We start from the raw sequence: 25927 nt of genomic DNA, 5'->3' as shown, positions 1-25927 counted from the left end.
ACAGATGCTGTTCAGTATTACTTTCCTTGGAGGACACAATTCATTAACAATTACTACTAAAAATTGTCCTGTGTAGGTGGACCATATACTTCATAACTGTTGCTGTAAAATCCTGTCCACTTAGGGGATAATATTTCATGGCAATGGACATTATTTGATACCAAAATTTTATATTTTCTTTTGCCTTCTTCTCATAATAAATATTAAAGTTCTTCACATTTGATTTTATACTTTAAACAATTCATTCTTCATTCCATCAATTATTTGTTTGTTTAATTTTGTTTTATTAATCAATTTCTAATCAATCTTTCAGATTTTATTAAAATTCAAGTATAATAAAAAAATTTAAGTACCTTTGTATTATTTCTTTCAGAGGACACAATTTAATAGCAACTACTATGAAAACTTGTCCTGTGTGTGGACACTAATTCATAACTTTTGCAGTTAAAATCTGTCCACTTGAGGGACAATATTTCATGGCTATGGACACTACTTTATACCAAAATTCTATGAAAAACTGTCCAGGTGGACACTTTTTCACAGGACACTTTTGTCTTGCACACCTCCCTACTTTGATTTTGTATTGTTCCTGTTCTTTCAAATGCTATATTTGAAGTATTTCTATCCTAGTCAAAAGAGCATCAGTTATGAAGATATCATAACTGATGCTCTTTTGACTAGGATAGAAATACTTCAAATATAGCATTTGAAAGAACAGGAACAATACAAAATGCTTCTAGAAGCATTACAACTTTCCAACTGATGTTATCTATCTGTCAGATCGCCAGAATAGCTAAGAATATATGACACTGTTTTATATTGATTTGTAGGTACAATTCACTAAATCCTATAAACTTCCTGGAAGGCCCACAATCTGATCCTGATACTGTTGTTAAAAATATGGCAAAGCATACAAAAGGAGATTTTGAAAACTTCATAACGAGAATCCAAAATATGCCAATTCAGGTAAATATATTTTACTCCTAACAGAATCTGGTCAGTGGACTATTGATACTCATACACTTGACAGAATTCATCTACAAACACTAAAATATCTTTCAGATTACCATTAATTAACATTACAATTGATGGAAATCTGAAAGATAATAATTAGAAAAAAACTTATCGAGGTAAAAAAGTTCAATTTTCAACTTTTGAAAATTAGTTAAAAAAATATTGACGATAGATTTGATTGATAATTGGATAAATGATCAGCAAAGGATTTATTGATCTCGGAAAATTCAGGAAAAAATCTGCTACATATATACCAATACACAAATATTTTTATGAATACTTTATTTTATTTTTCAGCTTGGGCAAATGAAAGAAAGATTTACCAAGGCAATTGAAGTTAATCACACGTACAATAAAGTATCAATTGTAAGTTTCATGCTAGCTTATTCACAATAAAGTATCAATTGTAAGTTTCATGCTAGCTTATTCACAATAAAGTATCAATTGTAAGTTTCATGCTAGCTTATTCACAATAAAGTATCAATTGTAAGTTTCATGCTAGCTTATTCACAATAAAGTATCAATTGTAAGTTTCATGCTAGCTTATTCACAATAAAGTATCAATTGTAAGTTTCATGCTAGCTTATTCACAATAAAGTATCAATTGTAAGTTTCATGCTAGCTTATTCAAAGTCAACTCACAAACCATGTCAATTATTTGAAATGAATAAAAAAAATAGTTGAAACCTGCTTTTTAAAAAGACATTCTAATATGACGTGCTTCTTTCGCTTTGTAAACAACACTGTGATAAAATTCTTGATATATCTATACTTAGCGCAGATTCAGAGGTATACATAATAATGGCTGTTACAATATACTTCCCACGTAAATCTACATGTATTGGAACCTATTTGCAGACCTTTTGACGATTTTATTGTTTTAAAAAGTGCAATTAAAAAAAGACAAAATAACTGTTATTCTTATTCAGATGCATAATAAAAAGAAGTAATGCACAAGAGCTCGGAAAAATCAACAATATTAAAATAAAATTAAATTCTGCGAAAGTCTGTTAATTTTTTTGGCGCATTTAAGTCATTTCAAAACATGACGTCATACAAATGAAATCGCTAAAGTTGAAAGTTTTCTGTTACGTGAACCATCAAAATTCATATGATAATGTATTAAAACTGATTTTTGAGGTAGGTTTTGCATTATTTGCATATTTACTAATTTCAACAAGTCAACATGGCGGCTCCTTAGTTACGAAATGTCAACTTTGGATTTGACGGAAGCTTCCGAGAAAATCATGTAAATTAAAAATGGCAAATGTTGGGTTTGAGAATTAGAAGAATTAAACAGTTTTTTTTTCTAGGGGTTATTCACGAAATTACCCATGCAAGCTACGGATTTATTAAGATATTTGAGCTTTATCTAACAGGGAGTAAAACAGATCAGCCACACACACACCAAACCAATTCTCGCTTCAGTATTTTAATGACCGTATTTGTCCTATTAGAATTGAAACAATTCATGGAAGCCAAAGACTGTTGAAAATGCCTGGGCCGTGATATTCGTTAATTTTATCCCTCGCTAACGCTCAGGATAAAATTCCAATATCAAGGCCCAGGTCATGTGTAAATTTCCAACAATCTATGCCTTCCATGAATTATTTCTTAATTATTTGATAATTTGTTCAACGATATATTTTAATATTTTTTATAAATGACCCATACTTTCATTAAATTTCTGTTGTTTGCAATGACCAATATGAAATGTGAATTTCTGTTGCATAGAACTATTTTGATAAAAAGAAACATATGCATATATAATGTCTAATAAATGACAATGAAATTTCTGCAATAAAAACATTCTTTTTCTCCAAGGAAAAAGTACCAAAAATAATAAGAGAGATGATTACTGAAGACAGTGAAAACTTTGTGTTATACAAACCATTTACAGAGGATTTAGACCAGATTTCAACCATAAACCATGAAGAAAAGTAACCTTTCAAATCGTCATAATTAGTTAAATAGAAATTATAACAGACAGGGTCAAGCTTCCTGAGAACACAGCTACAAATGTATATCACATTCATATTTACTTGAATCTTTTCAAATTTATTCCATTATTAACATGAAAAGTGACATTTATAGAATAACTAATGGAAGAATTCAAATAGAGAAAAATATTCAACGAGTGACCAAACAACACATTAATTCACGAATGCCCGTAGCTCATGAGTTAATTATCAGTGTTGTTCGGTCACGAGTTGAATATATTTCGATATTTGAATTCTTTTATTAGTTATTCTATAACATTGGCAAATGGTTTTTTTTAAAGAAATTAATGTAAAACATGTCAGGAACTATATCTTTTTTCTACGCATTTACAATTTGTTTTGATCCGCCGTTAATGATGTCTTGACAACGCCTATTGTTGTATGACGTCTGAGTGTGAAATAACCACGTTTATTTCACATGTGAAATTATCAGTTTTTATTTAACTGTGAAATCAATGTAATTCATTGCAACCAATGTAATAATTTTTTTTAAAGATTTGGTATTTCTAATATTAAAGCCCATACATAAGTTTCATGCAGTCCAGGTGCTTTTCTGGATATTCCTGTCAGTACTTGTTCAGATTTTTGATAAACTTAACCTTATTGTGAGAAATTAATTCATAGTTCCTAATGAAGATATATATGTTCCTATGAAAATTATTTGAAATTTTTAAATATTTTCTTTGTAGGGAAAATATAAGAGAAAAGGCAAAATTAGCAATCACTGATTACATGAGGTCTTTAAATGAAATGGAGGTTTTTATAAATGAGGTAAGCAATCACTTTAAGTAGGAATGTTCATGTAAAATATGTTAAGATTCAACCAGATAATACTCATATTGACCTGCCTTCTTGGAAAACATGGAACTTTCAGATTTAATCCATTTATATTGGGAATTTAACAAAATTAAATGAATGGCGGATAAAAGAACAACAGAGATAAAAACTCTTCTCTAATTCTTTGTCAATTTATCCCTTTCTGCACCCATTGTATGAAAAAAAATTATTGGTTAAAACTCGATTTTGACATCTAATTTTCTTGCTTTCCTCTGAATTTCCTATTGTGACAGCATAAAAAAAGATAAGCATGCCTGATGACATCAAACATTGGAAAGCCAAATATTTTGAACAGTTATTAAAACATATATTTAAAAGCTGTTTGTTCCCTACATTGGCTTGAATGTAAATCTTTTAATGTAAAACTTGACTATTTTTTTTGTTTATTCCAAGTTTACTTTAATTTTAACTAATAGCTTTCTGAAAAAAGTTTGTACAATGAGTTTTGTCAGCTGTTAGATTGTGTATCCACTGGTTACTTAAAAATGAATATTGTTTATGTAATTGTAGACTTATCTTAAGCACACAAGACCAGGTTTAGGTGTAGGGTCGTGGGATAGAGGTATGGACTATTATAAGGCTTGCTTGAAATGGCATACCTCACTGCAACTTAGTCCAGAAGAAGTTCACAGGAAAGGATTGGAAGAAGTTTCTCGTATTTCTACACAGATGAAAGCTGTGAGTTTTCGCAGTTTAAAAATATTAAGAAAATTGACTTAAGAAGGCTGGAGGGTACAAAAATTCAGCAAATTTTTAAACATTTTTTTTTCATTACAAATTTTATTTATTGCACTATTAGTTGTTACTTTATGATATGGTACAAAAATCAACCAAAAAAAATCGATTCAATTTCGTCTACAAAAGGCTTATCAGTGATGATCAGTGACGCTCGAATCCAAAAAAATTTAAAAGGCCAAATAAAGTACGAAGTTGAAAAGCATTGAGGACCAAAATTCCTAAAAATTTTGCCAAATACAGCTTAGGTAATCTATTCCTGAGGTCGAAAAGCCTTATTATTTTCAAAAATTCAAAGTTTTGTAAACAGTTAATTTATAAATATGACCATATCAATGATAATTCATGTCAACACATGGCGGCTTGTTTTAATGATACCTTTTTTTTTTTTTTTTAGGTCTATTGAAATAAGTGTATTTTCTTTTTTTATAGATATTTAGGTATATTGAATTAAGTGTTTTTTTCTATTTTATAGATATTTAGGAAAATGGGAATGAATGGGAGTATAAAAGATGGTTTCAATCAACTCAAAAATGATTCTTCATACTTCTTAAAAACAGAGGTTAGTATATTTTTCACTTATTCATACTCATAGTGTTAATTATTATACTTAAAAAAAAAACTGATAAATATTATAAAATAAAATAAATTATTTCAAGGAATAATTCTTTGAGATTCTATTTTTTTTCCCTTTTCTGCATCATTATTAACTTATAAATAAGAAAAAAAAATTGGTGACCGTCTCAAGGTGAAGCAAATGAATCTTTTACTTGATAACAAAATGTCATCTGTTTATTAATAACATGTTGATAATTAATCATGAGATCCTACAATCTAATATATTAAGGTGTACTTCACAGTACACTTTGTCAACAGCAATAAGTATGTACTTACAAAAAATGTTTTGTTATTTGATATCTGTAGGATGAAGTTGTTTCAACATTTGAGGATATTATTGAGAGACAGATAGAACCTAAACTAAATACTCTGTTCAAAGACAATCCCAATCTACCCTTAGTGTAAGTAGATACTGTTAAAGGAGAAATTTTCGTGGAGGATTTAATTTCTTTTATTTCGTGGAATGAATATATCCACGAAATTAAAAACCCCACGAAAATTTAACCTCCATATAACATATTGTATAATACCACTAACATTTAAGGAACCGACGAAATTAAATCCCCATGAAATCTTTAAGAGAGACAAAACCATTAAATTTTACCCCCACGAAAATAAATGATTCTACAGTAGTTAGGTATTTATTTGCCTAATCATATATAGGTTGCAATATTAATTTGTTTTACATTTTCTAGATCCGTCATCAATATTTTTCTTTTTTCTGCAAAAGCAATGAAATACCAAAGGTCTGTGTTAGTTGGATTGATATACAAATGTATGTATTTAGACTGTTGGTTTTCCTGTATGAATGGTTTTACAGTAGTAATTTTGGGGCCCTTTATAGCTTTTTGTTCGGTGTGAGCCAAGGCTCCGTGTTGAAGGCCGTGCATTGACCTATAATGGTTTACTTTTATAAATTGTTATTTGTTGTCTCATTGGCACTCACACCGCATCTTCCTATATCTGTTATCTGTTTTAAAGAGGTTCTGATCATAATATGCATAATTTTCATCCTGTACAGTATTTGCTTTGTTGGAAAATAGTAGAGTTAAAATGTATATAAGTTTTTAGCTGTTTAAGATATTTAATTGCATTTTTTTTATCTTATGTATATAGGTGTCCTTGCATTTTTCCTTCTACATATTTGTAACTATAACATCTTTTATTCATTTATATGATGTTATGGTTTTTGTTTTCACCTGTTTGTCATATATATTTTAGCACTGTGTTCAGGACTTATAAATACATGTATAAACTTTTTATTGTACTATAGAGTTGAACCTATGCCGTATAACGGACCCCTGGGCATGTACTTAACAGGGTCCCCGGATGGAACAAAGCCAGGAACATTCCAAGTAAATGGACTACATCCTTCGGAAATGTAAGCTTACATTTATATGATTTAAACTGATAAAAGATTTCTAATAACACAGAAAGGAAACAACAAACATGCACCAAAACTAGTTAACTAAATGAAATTTATATAAATAATTGGTCATGAAGATGTTTAATACATTTTTTGAACAGCTGTTAATTTGTCTTCCTTCAGATGACTTAAAATTAATTATTTATATGTTGGAATAATTAAGACACATTTAGTTTATATATTTTAGATTAAAATTTCTTTTAAGATCGGAGATAAACTAAATGTGGATAAAAAATACTGCAAAGAACAGCTGCAAAATTTAAGAAATAAAACAGAATTTGAAAACTAGAGGCTCTAAAGAGCCTGTGTCGCTCACCTTGGTCTATGTGCATATTAAACAAAGGACACAAATGGAATCATGACAAAATTCTATTTTGGTGATGGTGATGTGTTTGAAGTTCTTACTTTACTGAACGATTTTGCTTCTTACAATTATATCTATAATGAACTTTGCCCATTAGTAACAGAGAACTATATTTGGTAAAAATTTACATAAATTTACCAAATTAATGAAAATTGTTAAAAATTGACTATAAAGGACAATAACTCCTTAAGGGGTCAATTGACCATTTAGGTCATGTTGACTTATTTGTAGATCTTACTTTGCTGAACATTATTGCTGTTTACAGTTTATCGCTATCTATAATAGTATTCAAGATAACCAAAAACGGCAAAATTTCTTTAAAAATTACCAATTGGAGGGCAGCAACCCAACAACCAGTTGTCCAATTCATCTGAAAAATTCAGGGCAGATAGATATTGACTTGATTAACAATTTCACTTCTTGTCAGATTTGCTCTAGATGCTTTGGTTTCATAGTTATAAGCCAAAAACTGCATTTTACCCCTATGTTCTATTTTTAGCCGTGGCGGCCATCTTGGTTGAATGGCCAGGTCATCGGACACATTTTTGAAACTAGATACCCCAAAGATGATTGTGGCCTAGTAGTTTCAGTGGAGATTTTGTAAAAGATTACTTAGATTTATGAAAAATGGTTAAAGATTGACTATAAAGGGCAATAACTCCTAAAGGGGTCAACTGACCATTTTGGTCATGTTGACTTATTTGTAGATCTTACTTTGCTGAACATTATTGCTGTTTACAATTTATCTCTATCTATAATAATATTCAAGATAATAACCAAAAACAGCCGAATTTCCTCAAAATTACCAATTCAGGGGCAGCAACCCAACAACCGATTGACCGATTCATCTGAAAATTTCAGGGCAGATAGATCTTGACCTGACAAACATTTTTATCCCATGTCAGATTTCCTCAAAATGCTTTGGTTTTTGAGTTATAAGCCAAAAACTGCATTTTACCCCTATGTTCTATTTTTAGCGGTGGCGGCCATCTTGGTTGGTTGACCAGGTCACGCCACACATTTTTTAAACTAGATACCCCAAAGATGATTGTGGCCAAGTTTGGATTAATTTGGCCCAGTAGTTTCAGAGGAGAAGATTTTTGTAAAAGATTACTTTAATTTACGAAAAATGGTTAAAAATTGACTATAAAGGGCAATAACTCCTAAACGGGTCAACTGACCATTTTGGTCATGTTGACTTATTTGTAGATCTTACTTTGCTGAACATTATTGCTGTTTACAGTTTATCTCTATCTATAATAATATTCAAGATAATAACCAAAAACAGCAAAATTTCCTCAAAATTACCAATTCAGGGGCAGCAACCCAACAACCGATTGACCGATTCATCTGAAAATTTCAGGGCAGATAGATCTTGACCTGATAAACATATTTACCCCATGTCAGATTTGCTCTTAATGCTTTGGTTTTTTAGTTATAAGCCAAAAACTGCATTTTACCCCTATGTTCTATTTTTAGCCGTGGCGGCCATCTTGGTTGGTTGACCGGGTCACGCCACACATTTTTTAAACTAGATACCCCAATGATGATTGTGGCCAAGTTTGGTTTGATTTGGGCCAGTAGTTTCAGAGGAGAAGATTTTTGTAAAAGTTAACGACGACGGACGACGACGACGACGGACGACGGACAACGGACGACGGACGCCGGACGCCAAGTGATGAGAAAAGCTCACTTGGCCCTTCGGGCCAGGTGAGCTAAAAAACCAAAAAAAAATAATATTTTAGAAGTAAGATAAGGAAACACATTCACAAGTCATCCAACAGCAGAGCCTCTTTTTTCACAAGAAAGGAGGAAAATGCAAAGAGGGCAAAGTCTAAGAAAGGCATACCTGTCCATAAGCCGTCAAATTCAAAATGTTGTAACCCAATACACATATGTGGAAATACTGGGCTATGTGTTGCTGGTTAGAGGTGACACTGCAGTAGTGACTTAACATGAACATTGATATAACCAAAATGTTAAATCTGAATGGTCCCAGGGATGGTTTCTTCAAATGGTTACAATACTGATACTATACTATCATTCATATTAAGTGTATCTATTTCTTTTCCAGGCCAACATTTGGATTCATGGCTTTGGCTCTGCATGAAACAGTTCCAGGGCATCATCTACAGGTTAGACTTCTTGTTTTGTGATCTTATAAACATATTTGTGTTCTTGACCAAATCAAATTTTTGTTCAGAAAAAAAAGTTTTGTACAAGCTATAAGTTTTTTGACACCTACCTTCTTGCAACAGGTGATACAAGTTTATCTTCTAAAATATTTCAGTTGAATGTCTTAAAACTGAAATCTATATACTTCAACTTAACATTTGCCAGTCTTATTGTCCTAAAACTGGAAATGAGGATACCTGAATGGTTTAAATTCTAGTTTTATTTTTCTCCATATACCAAAATCATATCCATAAAAAGTCTTTTTATGTTCTAAAAATGTTTTTTTTATATCAATGCTCAGTATTAAACTGTATCATGTAGATGTGGAAATATGAAACAAATATGCGAAACCAAAGACTGTTTGCTTGCATCATCCATTTGTGTAAAGCATGATAACTTGTACAAAAAGTCTGTACAAATAAATTATAATTTGTACAACATTACAACTTGTACACAACATATATATATATAACATCGTGGCCACAAGTTAAAAAAATTTTTCTGTTTAGTATTGAATTTATATTAAGATCCATTTTGTTACATCTTGTGATCAATTTTATTTGGCAATCGCCAATGGCAGTCAGCAGGGTTAAAGAATAAAGAACATCAGTTGTTCAACCTGTTAGTCAAATGCGTTTTGTTTAAATATACTTTTTCACTTTTTTGGTCTTTTGGAAAATGTTGTTTGTGCTGTTTTTAGACCCTTCTACAACGAAATTTGTTTTACATGCACACGTATAAAAATTGCAGTTTTTATCCAACGCAATCATAGGTTTGAACGTAGTTTTCAATTTAGACTCAATTATATATATATATATATATAGAGGCATAAAAAATAATTTTCACATGTGCAGATATATATATTCATTAAATAAAATAATAAAATAAGTAAAATGTTAACAGTTCCATTCTATCGATTTCATCCTTCCATTGGGACTCTTCAGGATAACTGATGTAGTGTCGCTATAGGCGACGTCGTTAAGGAGGTTTATGACGTTCCGTCATTGTTAGTTATTAAAAGTTCTCTGGATTCAATTTTGATCGGAACGTAGAACTTTTAATAACGAACAATGACGGAACGTCATAAACCTCCTTAACGACGTCGCCTATAGCGACACTACATAAGTTATCCTGAAGAGTCCCAATGGAAGGATGAAATCGATAGAATGGAACTGTTAACATTTTACTTATTTTATTATTTTATTTAATGAATATATATATATATATATATATATATAAGTACGTCTGAGTCAGTGACAACTCTACATCTTCATGCCTTATATATCATGTACTGTAGTACGCCGCTAGATTAAAACTGACGTGGAAAGGTAACACATGCCCACCGAAAGCTCTTTTTTTGAGAGCCCAGGTGGTCGTGTGGTCTATTGGGACGGCTGCAGTGCAGGCGATTTGGTGTCACGATATCACAGTAGCATGGGTTCGAATCCCGGCGAGGGAAGAACCAAAAATTTGCGAAAGCAAATTTACAGATCTAACATTGTTGGGTTGATGTTTAGACGAGTTGTATATATATATATATACACATTCAAAATATTTTATATATAAATATTTTAACTGTAGATATTATTTAATATAATTGTTCAAATAATTTATTACAGATAAGCATACAGTCCTTAGCTAAGAATGCTGGTTTTAGACGACATGGTTTAGACAGTAAATATTTCCAGCCACCAACACTATTCCCTTTTTATACAGCCTTTGTAGAGGTATATATATATATATATATATTTATCAACTCTTTTATGCACAATATGCCATATTTCATAAATAGACTGGTAGAATGTATATCTGTATAATTTCTATCCTTTTTGAAAGTAGTAGCGGTTCTTTTCTAGATATGTGCAAATTAAGAATTCAAACATGTTTGTCTATTTCTGTCCTTAAAATGAAAAATTCAGAGAAGAAAAAAATGGATCATTCAACAATTGAATTCAAATAACAAGTTGATTTGCCGTTTAAAATCATGATATAGGGTGAGTTAGAATGTTTTATATGCATGGTAATTATCATTGTCACAATTTATTTTAAAATTACTGTATCATACATAAATTATACAGGTGTTATTCCATTTGTTTGTTTTGTCTTCTATTCAGTATATGGGGTATTTTAAAAGTAATTCTTTTGCATTCTTTTTTTTTTTATCTTATGATCCATGTATATTTATTTCAGGGTTGGGCTCTGTATGCTGAATACTTAGGAGAGGAAATGGGTGTTTATAAGACTGATGCTCAAATGTAAGATTTTGTATGTTTACAAATGATGAAAAAAGATTTTACAATATTTTTGTCTATTTTAACTGTAACATTACAAGGATTTCAGAAAGATTGTTTTAGGGTTTATATAAGTCTGCTATAAAGTGTGATGTGTTTTCATATTCTTCACTCAGCAACTTCCTGTTTACCAAAATGTTTGGGCAGGGTATCATCTGTGAGCAGTAGCTTGCAGTTCCACTTGTTACATCAAATATTTAATTCATATTTATGACTAAAAATTTGCAGCAGGGTTAAACGTTTAAATGGTACCAAACCTTCTCCCTTTTCTGAAACAATAGTATATCATCACAACATAGAAAGACACACTATTAAATATCAATTGGAAGGCTTGACTTTATTAAAGAGACAAAACGCATATTTAGAAAATAACACATAGATTTATAGACCTTGACAGCTTCCTGATGAGACTTTTTAAGAACAAAGTAAACTGCAGTCAAACCTACATATAAAGGTCAACTTAGAAACCAGGAATAACTGACCTCATAAGAGAGGTTACCTTTGAATTAAGGTTTAAAATGAGAGGGACTTGACAAGATTTTCCTTTAATAGAAGTAACCTTTATAACAGGTTTTACTGTATTGGAGACTGTTGGGAAGATGCATACTTTTTTAAAGCTGAATATAATTTTATATAGGTTAGGTCGTTATAGCGAGGAAATATTCAGAGCCTGCAGACTGGTAGTTGACACTGGACTCCACTATATGGGGTAAGGATTTTAAATAAATTTTACATTTTAATGAACCTATTGAATCATATCATGTAAATAATTCTATATGCTAGAATATATATGGAAGGATATCTGGAATCTTAACCATAACATCAATGGCTATACAAAGTAAGGAGATGATTGCCTATAATAAACCTATTCAACAGAGTACAAATAAAGTGATTAATCCATATATAGTTCACCATACAGCTTTCAACAATGAACAGAAACCATAGCCTTATCTAGAAGGCAGCTGGAAAAAGCCCTGCTATAACAAAATATGGAACAATTCATACAAAAAATCAACAGCCTGATAAATGACAAAACAGTTAACAAAAAAAAATAGTATGAAAGACATCACCCAAAAACAACCATTGTTTTAGAGGCATCTGACTTTGGAAAAGTAAAATCACAAAAATACTGAACTCTGAGGCAAGTTCAAATATGAAAGTCCCTAATCAAATCGCAAAATAAAATATGAAAGTCCCTAATCAAATCGCAAAATAAAATATGAAAGTCCCTAATCAAATCGCAAAATAAAATAAAAAAAGATTGGAAAGGCACATATAGAATGTGGTGGGGACAACATATGTTTGTGAGGGTTGTTTCCTTCCTAACCTAAGACAGTAGTGTAACTGCACACCATAAGAACATGTAAACAACTGTTGTAAGTTGTATGCACTAAAATCAACACAAAGGCGAAAAAATCAAGGCAAGGATGCAAAAAAAGAAAAACAACAAACACAAAGACATAAGAATCAAAACACTGATCTAACAGTTTTTGTAGAACGCTACTAGAAAGTAGTTCAAAGCTAATAACAAACAATAAATAAATCATGTCATCTAAACCCAAGTATCAATCAATACACATCCAATGGATTTGGTGTAAAGATGTCTTTAAAAATTTTAATCACTGATTACTTGCAAGACAATAATTTGACCTCATTTATATCCAGGTAATATATTTTCATTTATTTTTGGCAGTCGAATAAGTCTCATTGTAGTAAAAAGTCATTATCTGTCATACATGTGAATAAGCAGCTGTGAAAAACACTGAAATATATATTGGCACTCTGAACAGTATTGAATAATAAGTATCTATGATCAGTTTCTTGGTAAACTACAATTATAAAAGGATAATGTTGTTGCTACTGAAAACGTGATATAGTCAACTGTAAATTCAGAAATTAATGCGAGGTTTTTATTATTGGGAAAAATGCGACTGAGTTGTAAACGCAATAATTTAAACACACATTTTGAAATATTTTATATGAATTTAACAGGATTTTTCTCAAAATCGTAAAAATTAAAATCGCATTTAAGTCTAAAATGACGAAATTACAATAATAAATGCATGCAATAATTTCTGAATTTACAGTAACTAAATTTACAATTTAAGTACATCTGAAGTTTCCACCGAAAACATGTTGGTTTCTTTGATAAGACTTGCAGCCCATTATGATGAACATTTTTGGTTCTAGGTGGTCTAGAAAACAAGCTATAGAATATATGTCAAACTACACTGCTTCCGGTGAAAATGAACTGTCTAATGAGATAAATAGATATATCACTTGGCCAGGACAAGCATGTGCTTATAAGATAGGAGAACTGAAAATTAAAGAATTAAGAAAGAAAGCTGAAGATGAATTAGGTATGTATACTAATCATATTGTTGTCTATACAAATAGTTGCATAGACATGTGCAACCTTTTTGTCAAATCTGAGCATCAATGTAGGAATACCTAGTTTTAAAATGTTAAAATTTAGGATAATATTTTGTAATTCCTATACTAATAATTGTCCATATCTATGTTGAAGGGAGAGAGATGAAACTGATCTTACTATTTTATATGTTTGTGTGATTTGGTTGAGAAGATGCAATTAATTATCAAAAAGTATATAGAAATAAATACACGTCAATCTTTACAAATTTTATTCTTGAATTTTTCAGTCTTCCTAACTTTCTTTAATTCAAGATATTCAGTTGAATGTATCTGAACTATTAAAAATGCATATTTTGATACTTTTTCCAAAAAAAATAACTGAACATTCAATCAGAAAGTAAAACACAAAAGTTTATGCATGTTCACCATATATAGCAAAATGATCTTTTATTTATAGATCTTTAATTAAATTGTGAAAAAAAAAGTAAAATCACAAAAATACTGAACTCAGAAGAAAACCAAATTGGAAAGTCCCTTATCACATGGCAAAATCAAATGACAAAACACATCAAAAACGAATGGACAAGAACTGTCATATTTCTGACTTGGTACAGGCATTTTCAAATGTAGAAAATGGTGGTTTAAACCTGGTGTTATAGTGCTAAACCTCTCACTTTGTTGACAGTCTCATAAAAATCCGTTATATTTACAATGATACATTGTATACAGGTTCCTTGCAATCGAATGTTTGTGACATCATACGTGCAATCATTGGTAACAGAAATCGTATACAATTTTTTTGCAAAGACAAATGCATGCCAAAAACTAATATTAATAGACTGCAAGATATAAATATATAATTCATGAAGCCTATATGGATGGTTTATCATCACCTGTTGGTTACTTAACATTAGCAGTGTTGGGATAACAACATTACATTTGGATGTGATATTATCTGCCTTTCTATTTTATCCATGTTTTAAATTTGAATGAACTTGTAAAATTGGTTATCATGTATCAGCATTATTTTAAATCTTTTAAAATTGACTTCACTTACAAGAAATAAAAATAATACAAGAAAGTCTTTCTATGTTGTTACAATAGTAAAGGCACAAATTATAATTATATTTTTTTCAGGGAACTCATTTGATATAAAGGATTTCCATTCTGTTGTATTGAAAAATGGCCCAATGCCACTTAACATATTAGAAACTGTTATTGATAGCTGGATAGAAGAAGTGAAAAGGAAACCACCAACTACTCCCCCAAATAGGAAGACTAATACTAACACTGGATGTCTAGCTTCACCACATGTTTACTTGCAGTCTTTATTATTGTTTGTGATAATGCACTTTGTTAAAGATTAAATTATTGCTTTTTTATCTCATATTTTTATAAATAGATCACACATAACATTTAATTGCTTTGTTGTTAAATGAAGTTTGTCTTGTTATATGTATACATAGATGAAATTTATTAGAAAAAAGAAAATACAAATTTTCTCTATCATTCTGTTCTATGTTAATAAAAATAAACAACCATTACGTTTAACCTTTATTCCAGAGTGCCACTTTTGTTATATAGTGAGTTTAACCTTTATTCCAGAGTGTCATTTTTGTTATATAGTGAGTTTAACCTTTATTCCAGAGTGCCACTTTTGTTATATAGTGAGTTTAACCTTTATTCCAAAGTGCCACTTTTGTTATATAGTGAGTTTAACCTTTATTCCAGAGTGCCACTTTTGTGATATAGTGAGTTTAACCTTTATTCCAGAGTGCCACTTTTTTTATATAGTGAGTTTAACCTTTATTCCAAAGTGCCACTTTTGTTATATAGTGAGCTAGCACAATATTATAAGGTTCATAACAAAACAAAACATGCACAATTTTTGAAAAGCTAAACCTATATTTGAAATATAACACGGGATACAAACAAAAGCATACATTCAGATATTTTAATAATTTAAGACTGTTGATATGTAGAATGATTCCATATATCTTTCTTTCTTCAGCAAATCAGTTATCAGAACTACACAAAACATCAATGACACAAATCATAAGGTATATAAACCTAAACATACCAACAGTTCAACACACAAATGTCTGTAAAAAGTGTCAAGTGCTTGATCTTAATCAATTGTTGTCAATGTTGTTTGTTGCTTGCTAACACCAGAGACATATGTATATGTGTTGGCTAACACCAGAGACATATATATTTATATAGATTGGCTAACACCAGAGACATATATATGTATATAGGTTGGCTAACACCAGAGACATATGTATATAGGTTGGCTTACACATACTAATTGGTAACTTAAAGGATAACTGAAACATTGGAGTTTTTAGATATTCATCTGGTCAAAAATCCAATAACCACAAACATGGTCGCCACTTCTTAAAATAAACCATAGTTGTAAACTACAGTTTTTGGCTCTAAAAAAACAAGGCAGTTAGAGCAACATCTGGTTAAAATTGTCAGCAGGACAAAAACTAAAAGAGAGGATTTTGCAGACGAATAAGACGACACAATTTGGAGTTATTGCCACTGAAATATTAGTTTTACAGAACTTCCCAGTTTTTGGTTGACATCTTGAAAACTATTCCAGATACTAGTATAGAAAATTTGTACACATCTGCAAATCAAATTTACCAATAAGTTAAGAACAAATCGTTATAGAAGTTGTTGCCCTTAAACGTTTTTCTTTCTCAGAAATTATGATAGAAAGACATGTTCACCAATAGATAGAATTACAAATAATTCCACATGACCAAGTATTTTTTTGTAGAACCTATGATGGAAAAGAGAGAATCATTTCAATGCATGTTTAAACACACATTAAAATATACAAAACAGTTAAATAAACATTCACACACGATCCTGAATTCTACCAGGAGGCTACTGATGGGGTTCATAATATGACATTTAGTCTTTACTTTATCTAACTTTTTAATAGGAACAATATTAAAATAGCATGATTTGATTTGCACTTTGAACAATGCTCAACTTCTAATGGCCCTTCAGACCACTTAAATAAAGATATAAAAATTTCACAATATGACTTATACCAACATAGAAACGAAAGCCTATTAGATGTAGATCCATGACACAAAATCTTTATATGCACAGCAAACCACAAAAAAAAAGCAGGAACAGATAACTGCTGTTCTTCATCTTAAGGTCACAGCAATACTTTCAACATTTGTCTATTTTAACAACACCCCTTACTGCAAATTTCAGACGGCACAAAGCACCTGTTTTGCAATCTTTCGATCAAGCCCTACTGTGAATTGAAGAACAAACCTTGAGAGTAATATGAATAAAATAAATCATTTCTAAAATGAATTTATCAATTTGATTGAATTTTGAAAGATAAACTGAACGAATAGACACACCAGCAAACTTGGCAATACTCAACATGTATATTGTATAAACTCATGCATGTTTCAATTATACGAATAACTGGTGATGTCTTTTTTGTTCTTAATGCGATTTTGTGATAATGTTAAACTATGGTAAGGAAACAAAAGCGTGGATCAAATGACTCATACCAGAGGGTATTTATATTTACATGTGGTACATCTTAGTTTATTAGGCGAATATATATACATGAAGAAGAGAACAACGGGGGACATTTTTCAGTTTTATTGTACCATGTTGTACAAATGTATATCTTTAAACCTGAAATATAATAAAATATATAATTATTATCAATTGTTCGACAAATAAATCTTATATCTTTTTATGTAAAATGCACGATTTATCATGTTTATGTCATAATGTTTTTACAGTTCACAGATAAGGAACTAAGAAGTTACTTCACACAGAAAGCAAATATCGGCTTTACCAATCATAATGACAACATAGTTGATTATCCATAATCGTAACATCTTACATACGTTTGTAATCTAAAACTTCGCTTTAAAGTCTACCACGGTATTCAGAAAGTATATTTATGAAAAGATTCAAGCTAATATTAAAAGCTTCATTGATACAAAGAAATTTCCAGATCTACTTATTATTAATTCTAAATACAATGCGAACAGTTTGATGTACCTTTTTATTGACAACGATCCCGTCCACATACATCATCTGCAGAAGCCTGAGACAAAACTTTAGACTGATACATTTTTATAACTTCATTACCTACAGGGAGGAAACGAAGAGTTCTTAAAAATATGATTTCCCCATTGACTGATTGTACAAATATACGGCTCAATCAGAGATTTCCAATATATTGACATATTCAGACGTGTAAGCAAGTTAAAAAAAGACGATTTGGACGGAGGGGCATTTTGTCTTATTGGAAAACACTAGGCAGACAAAGCATCCCTATATAACCGCCCGAATAATCTATTTATCAGACGAAAAAATGTTTTACATCCACAAATATATATTTGTACAAACAACATATTGTGAATTGAAAAAAAGTCATGGTATAAAGCGTAAAAACTATAAACAGACTATTAATATTTATATAGATTAAACTGTTAGTTTTCACGTTTGAATAGTTTTACACTAGTCATTTTTGGAGCCCTATATAGCTTGCTGTTCGGTGTGAGCCAACTTGACGGCTCAGTGTTGAAGGCCATATTTTGACCTATAATGGTTTCCTTTAACAGATGTTTTGGATGGTGTGTTGTCTTATTGGCACACATACCACATTTTCTTATATCTATCCAAGTATTTTTCTGTATTTAAATAATATCTAACAAAATAAAGGCCTACTTTGTTCATAGTATTCTGACAGTCTAGCGGGTACTGGTTTTTGTTTTGCTACGAGGCTTACTCTGTCGATGTTGATTTCTAGACACATTTCTTTAGTAGTGATCTGTAAAACATGTAATAGTAAATTACCATTGTCATTTATAATATATACGATAAAATGTAATAAGATAAACAATTCTTATGCACCAATTTTTGTAATATTAATTTCAAATTGATAACCTCACAATTTTCAGATGTCATAATCAGATAGCTTAACTAACGTACTCTATAGACTTTTGCTGTTTAATTCATCTGTCTTCTGGTTAATTTTGCTTTTGGGTTGTTTTATCTTATTTATTTTTACCCCCATATCGCATTTTCTTTATCTGTTAGCAAGCATCATTATTAGGTTTAATAACAAAATATTTTAATATATGTAGGATTAACCAATGTTTTCAATATTTACTCAAGTTTGTTGAGGTAACATTTAATAATAGTATTAAAAAATGTCTGACCCAATCAAAGTACAGATCCAGTTGATCGGATTGTAACTCTTTTTTCTTATAAAGACCATATGTACTAGTAGTATTCATTGAATTAATATCGGCTTCCATTCCGGTCGGTATAGCAATTTCCATAAATCCCATAGTGCTGTTTCCACCTCGTAACCAACTTGAAAGAAATCAAAGTCGATTGACATAAAATGAATACATACAATAATATAGCGTTTATTAACCAACAAGAATAAATGATAAAATATTCATGAGAATACGATTATTGTATGAACCGTACTGAATTGACCGCAGTAGATAAATCGGAAAACGTTCGAAAGACTGAAAATTACATAATAATTCTTTGTTCAGTCTTCTATGAACTCTTTAGATATCAAAATGAACATTTCAGGATAAAATTGATTTACAAATGAATCAATAATTGCACTCTAATTTCAACTAATGAATAAAATATAACAAAATCCATAGTAAACTCCAAATACTATATATTTTGATGCTGCTGACTATAAACGTCATGTTCCACAATTCTATCATAACCGTCTTAAAAAACATTTCAGATAAAAGATATGATCTTAATTACAAGTTGACATCTTTACAAATGGCTAGTTATGAAATTTAAAGCATACCTGAAGCAAACTTTCAACCTAAATCCTAGAACAGAATCATTTAAAATTATAGTGCGTAAGTAAAATGCTGGCTTTCGAAGTTCTTCTGGAACGTTGAAGAACACAGCAATCTAAAATGAAGAACAGCACTATAACTATAATTCAAATGTATGTCCTAAGACGTTAACACATGATCATCCCGTATACAAATATTGAGACTTGTAGTCAACATGATTTAATTTACGAGACATATATTGATTACGGAACTTTTATTTTATATTTGACCTGGTACTAATCATTTTACGATTTCTTTTTGTTTTTGTTTGTTTCAGATTTTAGACAAAGTTAACCATCATTATACTCAAATATGACCTCTAAACTTTAAACCATCTTTGAGGTCACTGTTTCATTTTTGATGACACTGCCGAACTTCAACAGTTATATTTCATTCCAGTTTTGTTTTGTTGGTAATATTAAATGTCAACTTTCATACAAAATTAACAATCCCCGTCAAGCAGAATAGAAATGCAATTTTTACCAGTTTTAAAACAACATTTCATGTTTCTTACTTGATATATTTTAATCGTTCATAATACCAACCTCAGACATCAGAAACCCAGATCCTGCACAGTCTATCGATATGTTCCGTATGCTTGATGGAGCCTGAGATAAAAAGCATAAAAACAAACCTATCACGTGGATGTTATTGTATGAAATGTTGTAATATCCGCTCAACATCCGATTTTCCCTTTCTTCTAAATTCGGTACTTGCATGAATTATGTATGGCATATTGAGAGTACATAAACATGTTTTTAAATTAAATCTAAGGCTTGCATGAATTATTTATTACAAAACCACTAGAAACAAGAGTACAATCCTCACAGTTCTTAACCCAATATTCATATCGTTGGCTACTATTTACTGTCAAATCCATATTTGACTTGCGTAACTAAGGGGTGAGCCGCCATGTTGGCTAAGTGAAATCCATTAATGTGCGAATGATGCAATTGAAAAGAAAATGAAACAAGACCTACCTTGAAAATTCATCTATGGCGATTTTAATCGAACTTAGAGCGTAACGGAGTAAACAACAGGTCGAGAGTTTTCATTCGTATGAAGTCATGTTTTGACATTAAGTAAATGCGTCAAAAGCATTCATGAAAGGAGTAGGTCCGGTAAGGACTCATTTTGGCCTCAAATTTCAGTTTCATCTGACGAAAGATTTTGACCACTTTTTAAACACTTAAGTGTCTATTTCACTTGATTCAATTAGTTTATGTGAAAGATTTTAACTGATTAAGTCATTAAAAACGATCCGATTGAAGCTCAAATATGAAAAATCTCTCAAATATGCCAAAAAACGTCACTTTTCAGATTGTTTTTGTCAAATATGAAAGTGGCCGCATCCGTGTTCATCCACAACCTTTATATATGTTATGTATTATCATGAAATACAACTTACATTGCAATATTAAGGATGAACACGAATGCGGCCACTTTCGTTTTACACGGAAACCGTCTAAAATTTAACTAAAATGATAGAATTTTGAAGATTTCAGTAATTTAGCACGACTTAATGGTGCTCCAACCCGATATATGTGCATTGTATTGTCAAAAACAGCCCATATTTATGTAGCAGAAGCATTCAACTGTCCAATAAATAACTAAAAGTTTACATTTTAACAATTTTGTAAAACTGTTATTTTTTTGGGCCAAAAAGGGGCCTTACTGGACCTACTCCTTTAGCGGAATCTTATTTGATTTCGATCTTTTTATGCATTCTTTAAGATAGTATGCATTTATTCTTTTTGTTATGTATTAGAAAAAAGGAATAACGGTTCTGTACAACTTACAAGTTCAACAATATCCATACGAAATCCACGTACTAGTAGTGTTTGCTTATACATGTGGATTAACATGGGAGGTTAATATATTTTTTTAAATATCTACATCTCACAGTCTGCAAAAAGTAAATATCTATCGATAATTCGACCACCTGTTTTACAAGTGAAAGAAGTGAGCCATATAATTAAATATATTCCTTATTTAGAGTTTAGAGGACTTGCAGCACAGAAATGAGCGAAATTTCGGATATTGAATTTGTTTTTATTAATAACTTTACAATTTCATGAAGAACCTTTTATCAATTTAACTCACATCAACTGACTGTAAAACTAACGAGTTTCCGTTGTCAACCGCGAAAGTATGACCATTCCATGAATCGCCTTTCACATTTAACACTGCATCAAATTGTTCTACAAAAACCTTTTCTGCAAAACCAGTGATTGCCTGTATGGCAATTACAGTATCCTACGAAATAGAAATAAATATCTATTGAAATCATGTCATGGTAATTGTGTGTTAACAGTTTACAGTTTCGTGTTGCTAACTCTTTAGTTTTCCTTGTTGTGTTTTATTACTGTTGTTCGCCTTTTTCGTAGATTTCGTACGGGCAATGTCCTTTTCAGTTTGTTTTACGAGTTTGGATATCCCTTTGGTGTTATTTGTGTCATATCGTTTGCCAGGAAAGTATTTTAAATATAAGTTGAAGCCAGTCTTTTGTAACGTTTGATATTTCCCCCAGTTTTGTTGTACAGGTTTTGTGTTGCTCCTACAACTACAAATCCACAAATGTGATACATCTAATAACTGAATATAATTTATTGACATATATTACATTCGTCGTTACTAGTTATTCAACCAGGCGTTTCCAGTTTCTCTTGATTTGAGCTTTGAATGTCCATTTTGGTATCTTTCTCTATTTTTATTACGTATGGCAAAAGATAATTCTTTGCTACAATGCTTACTTGTGTTGATATGAATCCACCAAACGGATTCTTCTGTTTATTCAACCATTTAACGACCCGCACTCCATTTTTTATATCATTTCTTTTATTGTATATTAGAAGAACATATGATGTTATTTCAATGTCAAGTGCTCTGACTTTTACTTTAGGTGGTGTCCAACGTCTATAGGGCTGAATCTTGTTCGCTGCATGATCTGGCAATTTCCAGTATTTTGTTCCATCTTAAAAACAAAGAGTAATATATTCTCAGCATGAAAAAAAGTTAAGGTCTAATCACCTCACAAGTGATAATTGTGATAACTTTTAAACTGATATGTAAAACTATAAATAATGACGGCCGATAAGTTTTCTAACTGTTTACAACCGACAAATTAAAAAACCAAACAATACGAGCAACCTTTTAATATGACAGTCGTTTGATGTGTTTGAGCTAGAGATTTTGCCATTTGATAAATGACTTCCAATGTTGAATATTCCTTGGAACTCTGTTTTGCATTTCATGTTACATTTTCATCAAAACAAGTTCTAATTTAAAATAAAGTCGTGGTGATCTCAACCGTTGACCATTTACTTTTTTAAAGGAGTCCAGTGACTCTAGATTCAAACGACTTTAATATGGTATAGTGAAGTATTTACCTGCAGAAAAGCGCCTCGGACGCAAGAAATTATTAAACGTGTTGTTTTCAATTTTTTACATCACTGGGTCGATGCCTCTGCTGGTGGACTATCAGTCCCAGAGGGTATCATCAGCTCAGTAGTCAGTACTGCGGTACTGACATGATTTAACAAACTTTAAAATTGTCCCTTTATAAATTTTAAAATTATTAAGAAACTAAGGTTTCCACTCCCTCAGGCAAAGTTGGCTTTAGATGAATTTTGCTATTCAATTTTAGGTATTTTTGACATATAGCTCTTATCGGTTTCGATACTCATCCATCTTCGGATTTCAAATGTTTGGCTTTGAGCGTTCCTGATGAAGGTAAATCCAGAAAAGCGCTTCGGATGCAAGAAATTATTAAACGTGTTGTTTTCAATTTTTTACCTTCAGTATACGAGTATCTTTCAATCTGTCGTAACAGTGTTCGGGCTAATGGGGCATCCAATAACGTTAAAGCATATGTAGCAATGACAAGTTCATATAGATTATCCTGAGATATGGACCTACGATTCTCTAGCACATTAACAATAAAGCTAACTGCATTTTTAATCGATTTCTTGGTTTCCTCAATCGCCTGTAATAAAAATAAAGTACGTGAAGTCATCGTTTGCCAAATTATGATTTAAAAAAAACAATATAAAATCAACATAGTTCAGTTTGATTAAAACTTTACTTTAGACTTTTATCTTGTTTGTGAGATAATTATCATAGTTTACACGTCAATAACATGTCAAAACGTAACAAGCATTTTAGGCCGTAAGACACCATGAACCTCTTCTACAGCACCATCACATATATTCAGTGATAAAAAAAAAACCAGTTCAAACCCCCAATTTGACTTGTATAAAAACGTTTTATGTTGATGTGACTACCTTCAAATAACATTTTAACCACGAACATGCTTTTAATTGACATGGGACAGACGGAAAAAGGACGAACAGACTGATGCATGTATTAAAATGCCACAAGCTATCACATCAGGCGTTAAAATTAAAATGTAATATAATGTTTGTCCTTTTTGAAATATCATAATGTATTAAAAATACAAAATAAAATAACGTAAATTATAAGACCATAGTTTCTGTTGTTATATTAAAGTTCGTTTATGTGGGTGTTACATTTTAATGTTGTGTTTCTGTTGTGTCGTAGTTCTCCTCTTATATTTGATTTGTTTCCCTCAGTTTTAGTTTGTAACCCGGATTTGCTTTTTTCTCAATCGATTTATGAATTTCAAACAGCGGTATACTACTGTTGCCTTTATTCGTCTATACCAGTTTAAATAAGAATGTTCGAAGATGCAATAAAAACAAAATCTGTTTGTTTACAACTACTTATTTTAAACATGTGGTGTTCTCCCTATACTCACATCTTCTGGGATCTGCTTTCGTGTAATCGCTTCATGTAGAGCAATAACAACATAGGATGTTAAACTGGCAGCACTTGATGCAGATCCTCCCTAAGGAAACGATTTTTTGAAAATGATAATCGCTGGCAAATATAGCTGTTTCAGCTTAAATGAGTTTATTTTTTTTCTGTTATGTACGAAATATACATGTTGTATAATTAGTGCATGGTGACATATATCATCAATAAATTAAATGTCAAAAATAAATATGTTACATAAGTTATATATTTATTCTAGAAAAATAGAGTGGAGTAATCAGTTATATATATATGTAAAACAACAAATGGACTTTCGAGGAATATATCTTGCCTCAACAGTTTTATTGATTATTCCCTGCCTTGTTTACGCATTTCAATATGGTGTATTAGGCTTGATCGATACAGATGACGTTCGAAGTACTTGTATCTATTTAACTAGTCAGTGGTATAAAAATATCCGTAATTTTTTTGTCACATTTACGTAATAAGTACAGGTTAATTCTCTAAAAATCAAGTTTGAATTTTTTAATACATTAAAATGTGTAATATATATGGCTTTTCATATGATTGAAGTACTAGTTCTTGAATATGTAAAATTATATTGTAGATGTTCTAGTTCAAAAGATATGTCAGCTGGTTGAATACATTTGGAAATGTCTACCGTACTCCTAACTTATTTGAATATGGTATAAAATTGTATGTACTCGGGTTACCGAAGTAATGTTGATTACATTTCAATAACAAAAATATTATTTTATATTCATACTGGTAATAATATATACCAGTACTTTGATTTCACCATTGGTAAATTTATATAACCGTTTTACTCACCTGCATGCCTTTATTTAAGACAACCCCTTTCTCTTTATATTCACCATTTGTTCTGTTTTGGTTACGGACCAGGAATCTAACAGCTCTTCGTATAACGTTCGGATCAATATAAGTTAAATCTGCTGCTTGAGCAAATGACTTAACAACAAAAGCCGTCAACCTGGAAACAAACCGTTCACAATTTTACTACAAGTTATAATCCATTTCATTTGTTTATTAAAAAAATCAAGATGAATGCATATATATCTTTATTTCCCAAATGTATAGGTAGAAAATATTGTAATCCACTGTTTTGAGAACAATGACTAAGTTGACGTAAACAAATCAATGATTATGATATTGGACAATATTTTCCCCCATAGTAATTAGTAAAACGTCATGAAAGATATCAAGCATATAATATTGAGTTTGCCAAACACACGTTTCGTCTGCAAAAGTTCGAAAGCCAACTAAGTGCATTAAATACGAAATCTAAAAAATAATGGTTTTACAAATTTGAAAATTTGAATTTACAAATATAAAAGTCAGTAGGCGTTGTACCATCGCAAATACTAAAAATCAACTGGAGAACAATATGGCCTTCAACAACA

The 25927-nt window shown here is 30.9% G+C and overlaps 2 protein-coding genes across 3 annotated transcripts in view; one reads left to right on the top strand and one right to left on the bottom strand.

Moving 5' to 3' along the window:
* LOC139517772 (uncharacterized) overlaps window positions 1-15374 on the top strand; it is a gene marked incomplete in the record, with an annotated part of 65929 nt that extends 50555 nt beyond the window's left edge. The window contains 14 exon segments of the mRNA XM_071309160.1: window positions 831-966; window positions 1312-1380; window positions 2839-2954; window positions 3704-3785; window positions 4362-4529; window positions 5062-5148; window positions 5511-5605; window positions 6478-6585; window positions 9069-9129; window positions 10789-10896; window positions 11360-11424; window positions 12098-12169; window positions 13651-13820; window positions 14971-15374. Coding sequence (XP_071165261.1) covers window positions 831-966; window positions 1312-1380; window positions 2839-2954; window positions 3704-3785; window positions 4362-4529; window positions 5062-5148; window positions 5511-5605; window positions 6478-6585; window positions 9069-9129; window positions 10789-10896; window positions 11360-11424; window positions 12098-12169; window positions 13651-13820; window positions 14971-15200 — 1567 coding nt within the window.
* Window positions 15375-17463: 2089 nt separating this feature from the next.
* Window positions 17464-25927, bottom strand: part of LOC139517773 (CD109 antigen-like) — a 38429-nt gene continuing 29965 nt past the window's right edge. For both annotated transcript variants that reach the window (XM_071309161.1, XM_071309162.1), the window contains exons 27-37: window positions 25338-25497; window positions 24490-24579; window positions 23508-23697; window positions 22466-22686; window positions 21816-21968; window positions 20258-20320; window positions 19679-19788; window positions 19056-19212; window positions 18562-18664; window positions 17890-17979; window positions 17464-17514 (exon numbers count right to left, since the gene is read on the bottom strand). In XM_071309161.1, the coding sequence (XP_071165262.1) occupies window positions 17894-17979; window positions 18562-18664; window positions 19056-19212; window positions 19679-19788; window positions 20258-20320; window positions 21816-21968; window positions 22466-22686; window positions 23508-23697; window positions 24490-24579; window positions 25338-25497 (1333 nt within the window). In that variant the 3' untranslated portion in view covers window positions 17464-17514; window positions 17890-17893. The remainder of the gene's footprint in view (window positions 17515-17889; window positions 17980-18561; window positions 18665-19055; window positions 19213-19678; window positions 19789-20257; window positions 20321-21815; window positions 21969-22465; window positions 22687-23507; window positions 23698-24489; window positions 24580-25337; window positions 25498-25927) is intronic.

The sequence above is a fragment of the Mytilus edulis genome, chromosome 3 (genome assembly GCF_963676685.1).
Source record: "Mytilus edulis chromosome 3, xbMytEdul2.2, whole genome shotgun sequence".
Lineage (NCBI taxonomy): Eukaryota > Metazoa > Mollusca > Bivalvia > Mytilida > Mytilidae > Mytilus > Mytilus edulis.
Note: the sequence above shows the minus strand (reverse complement) of the source record. Positions and strands in the feature narration are given on the sequence as shown.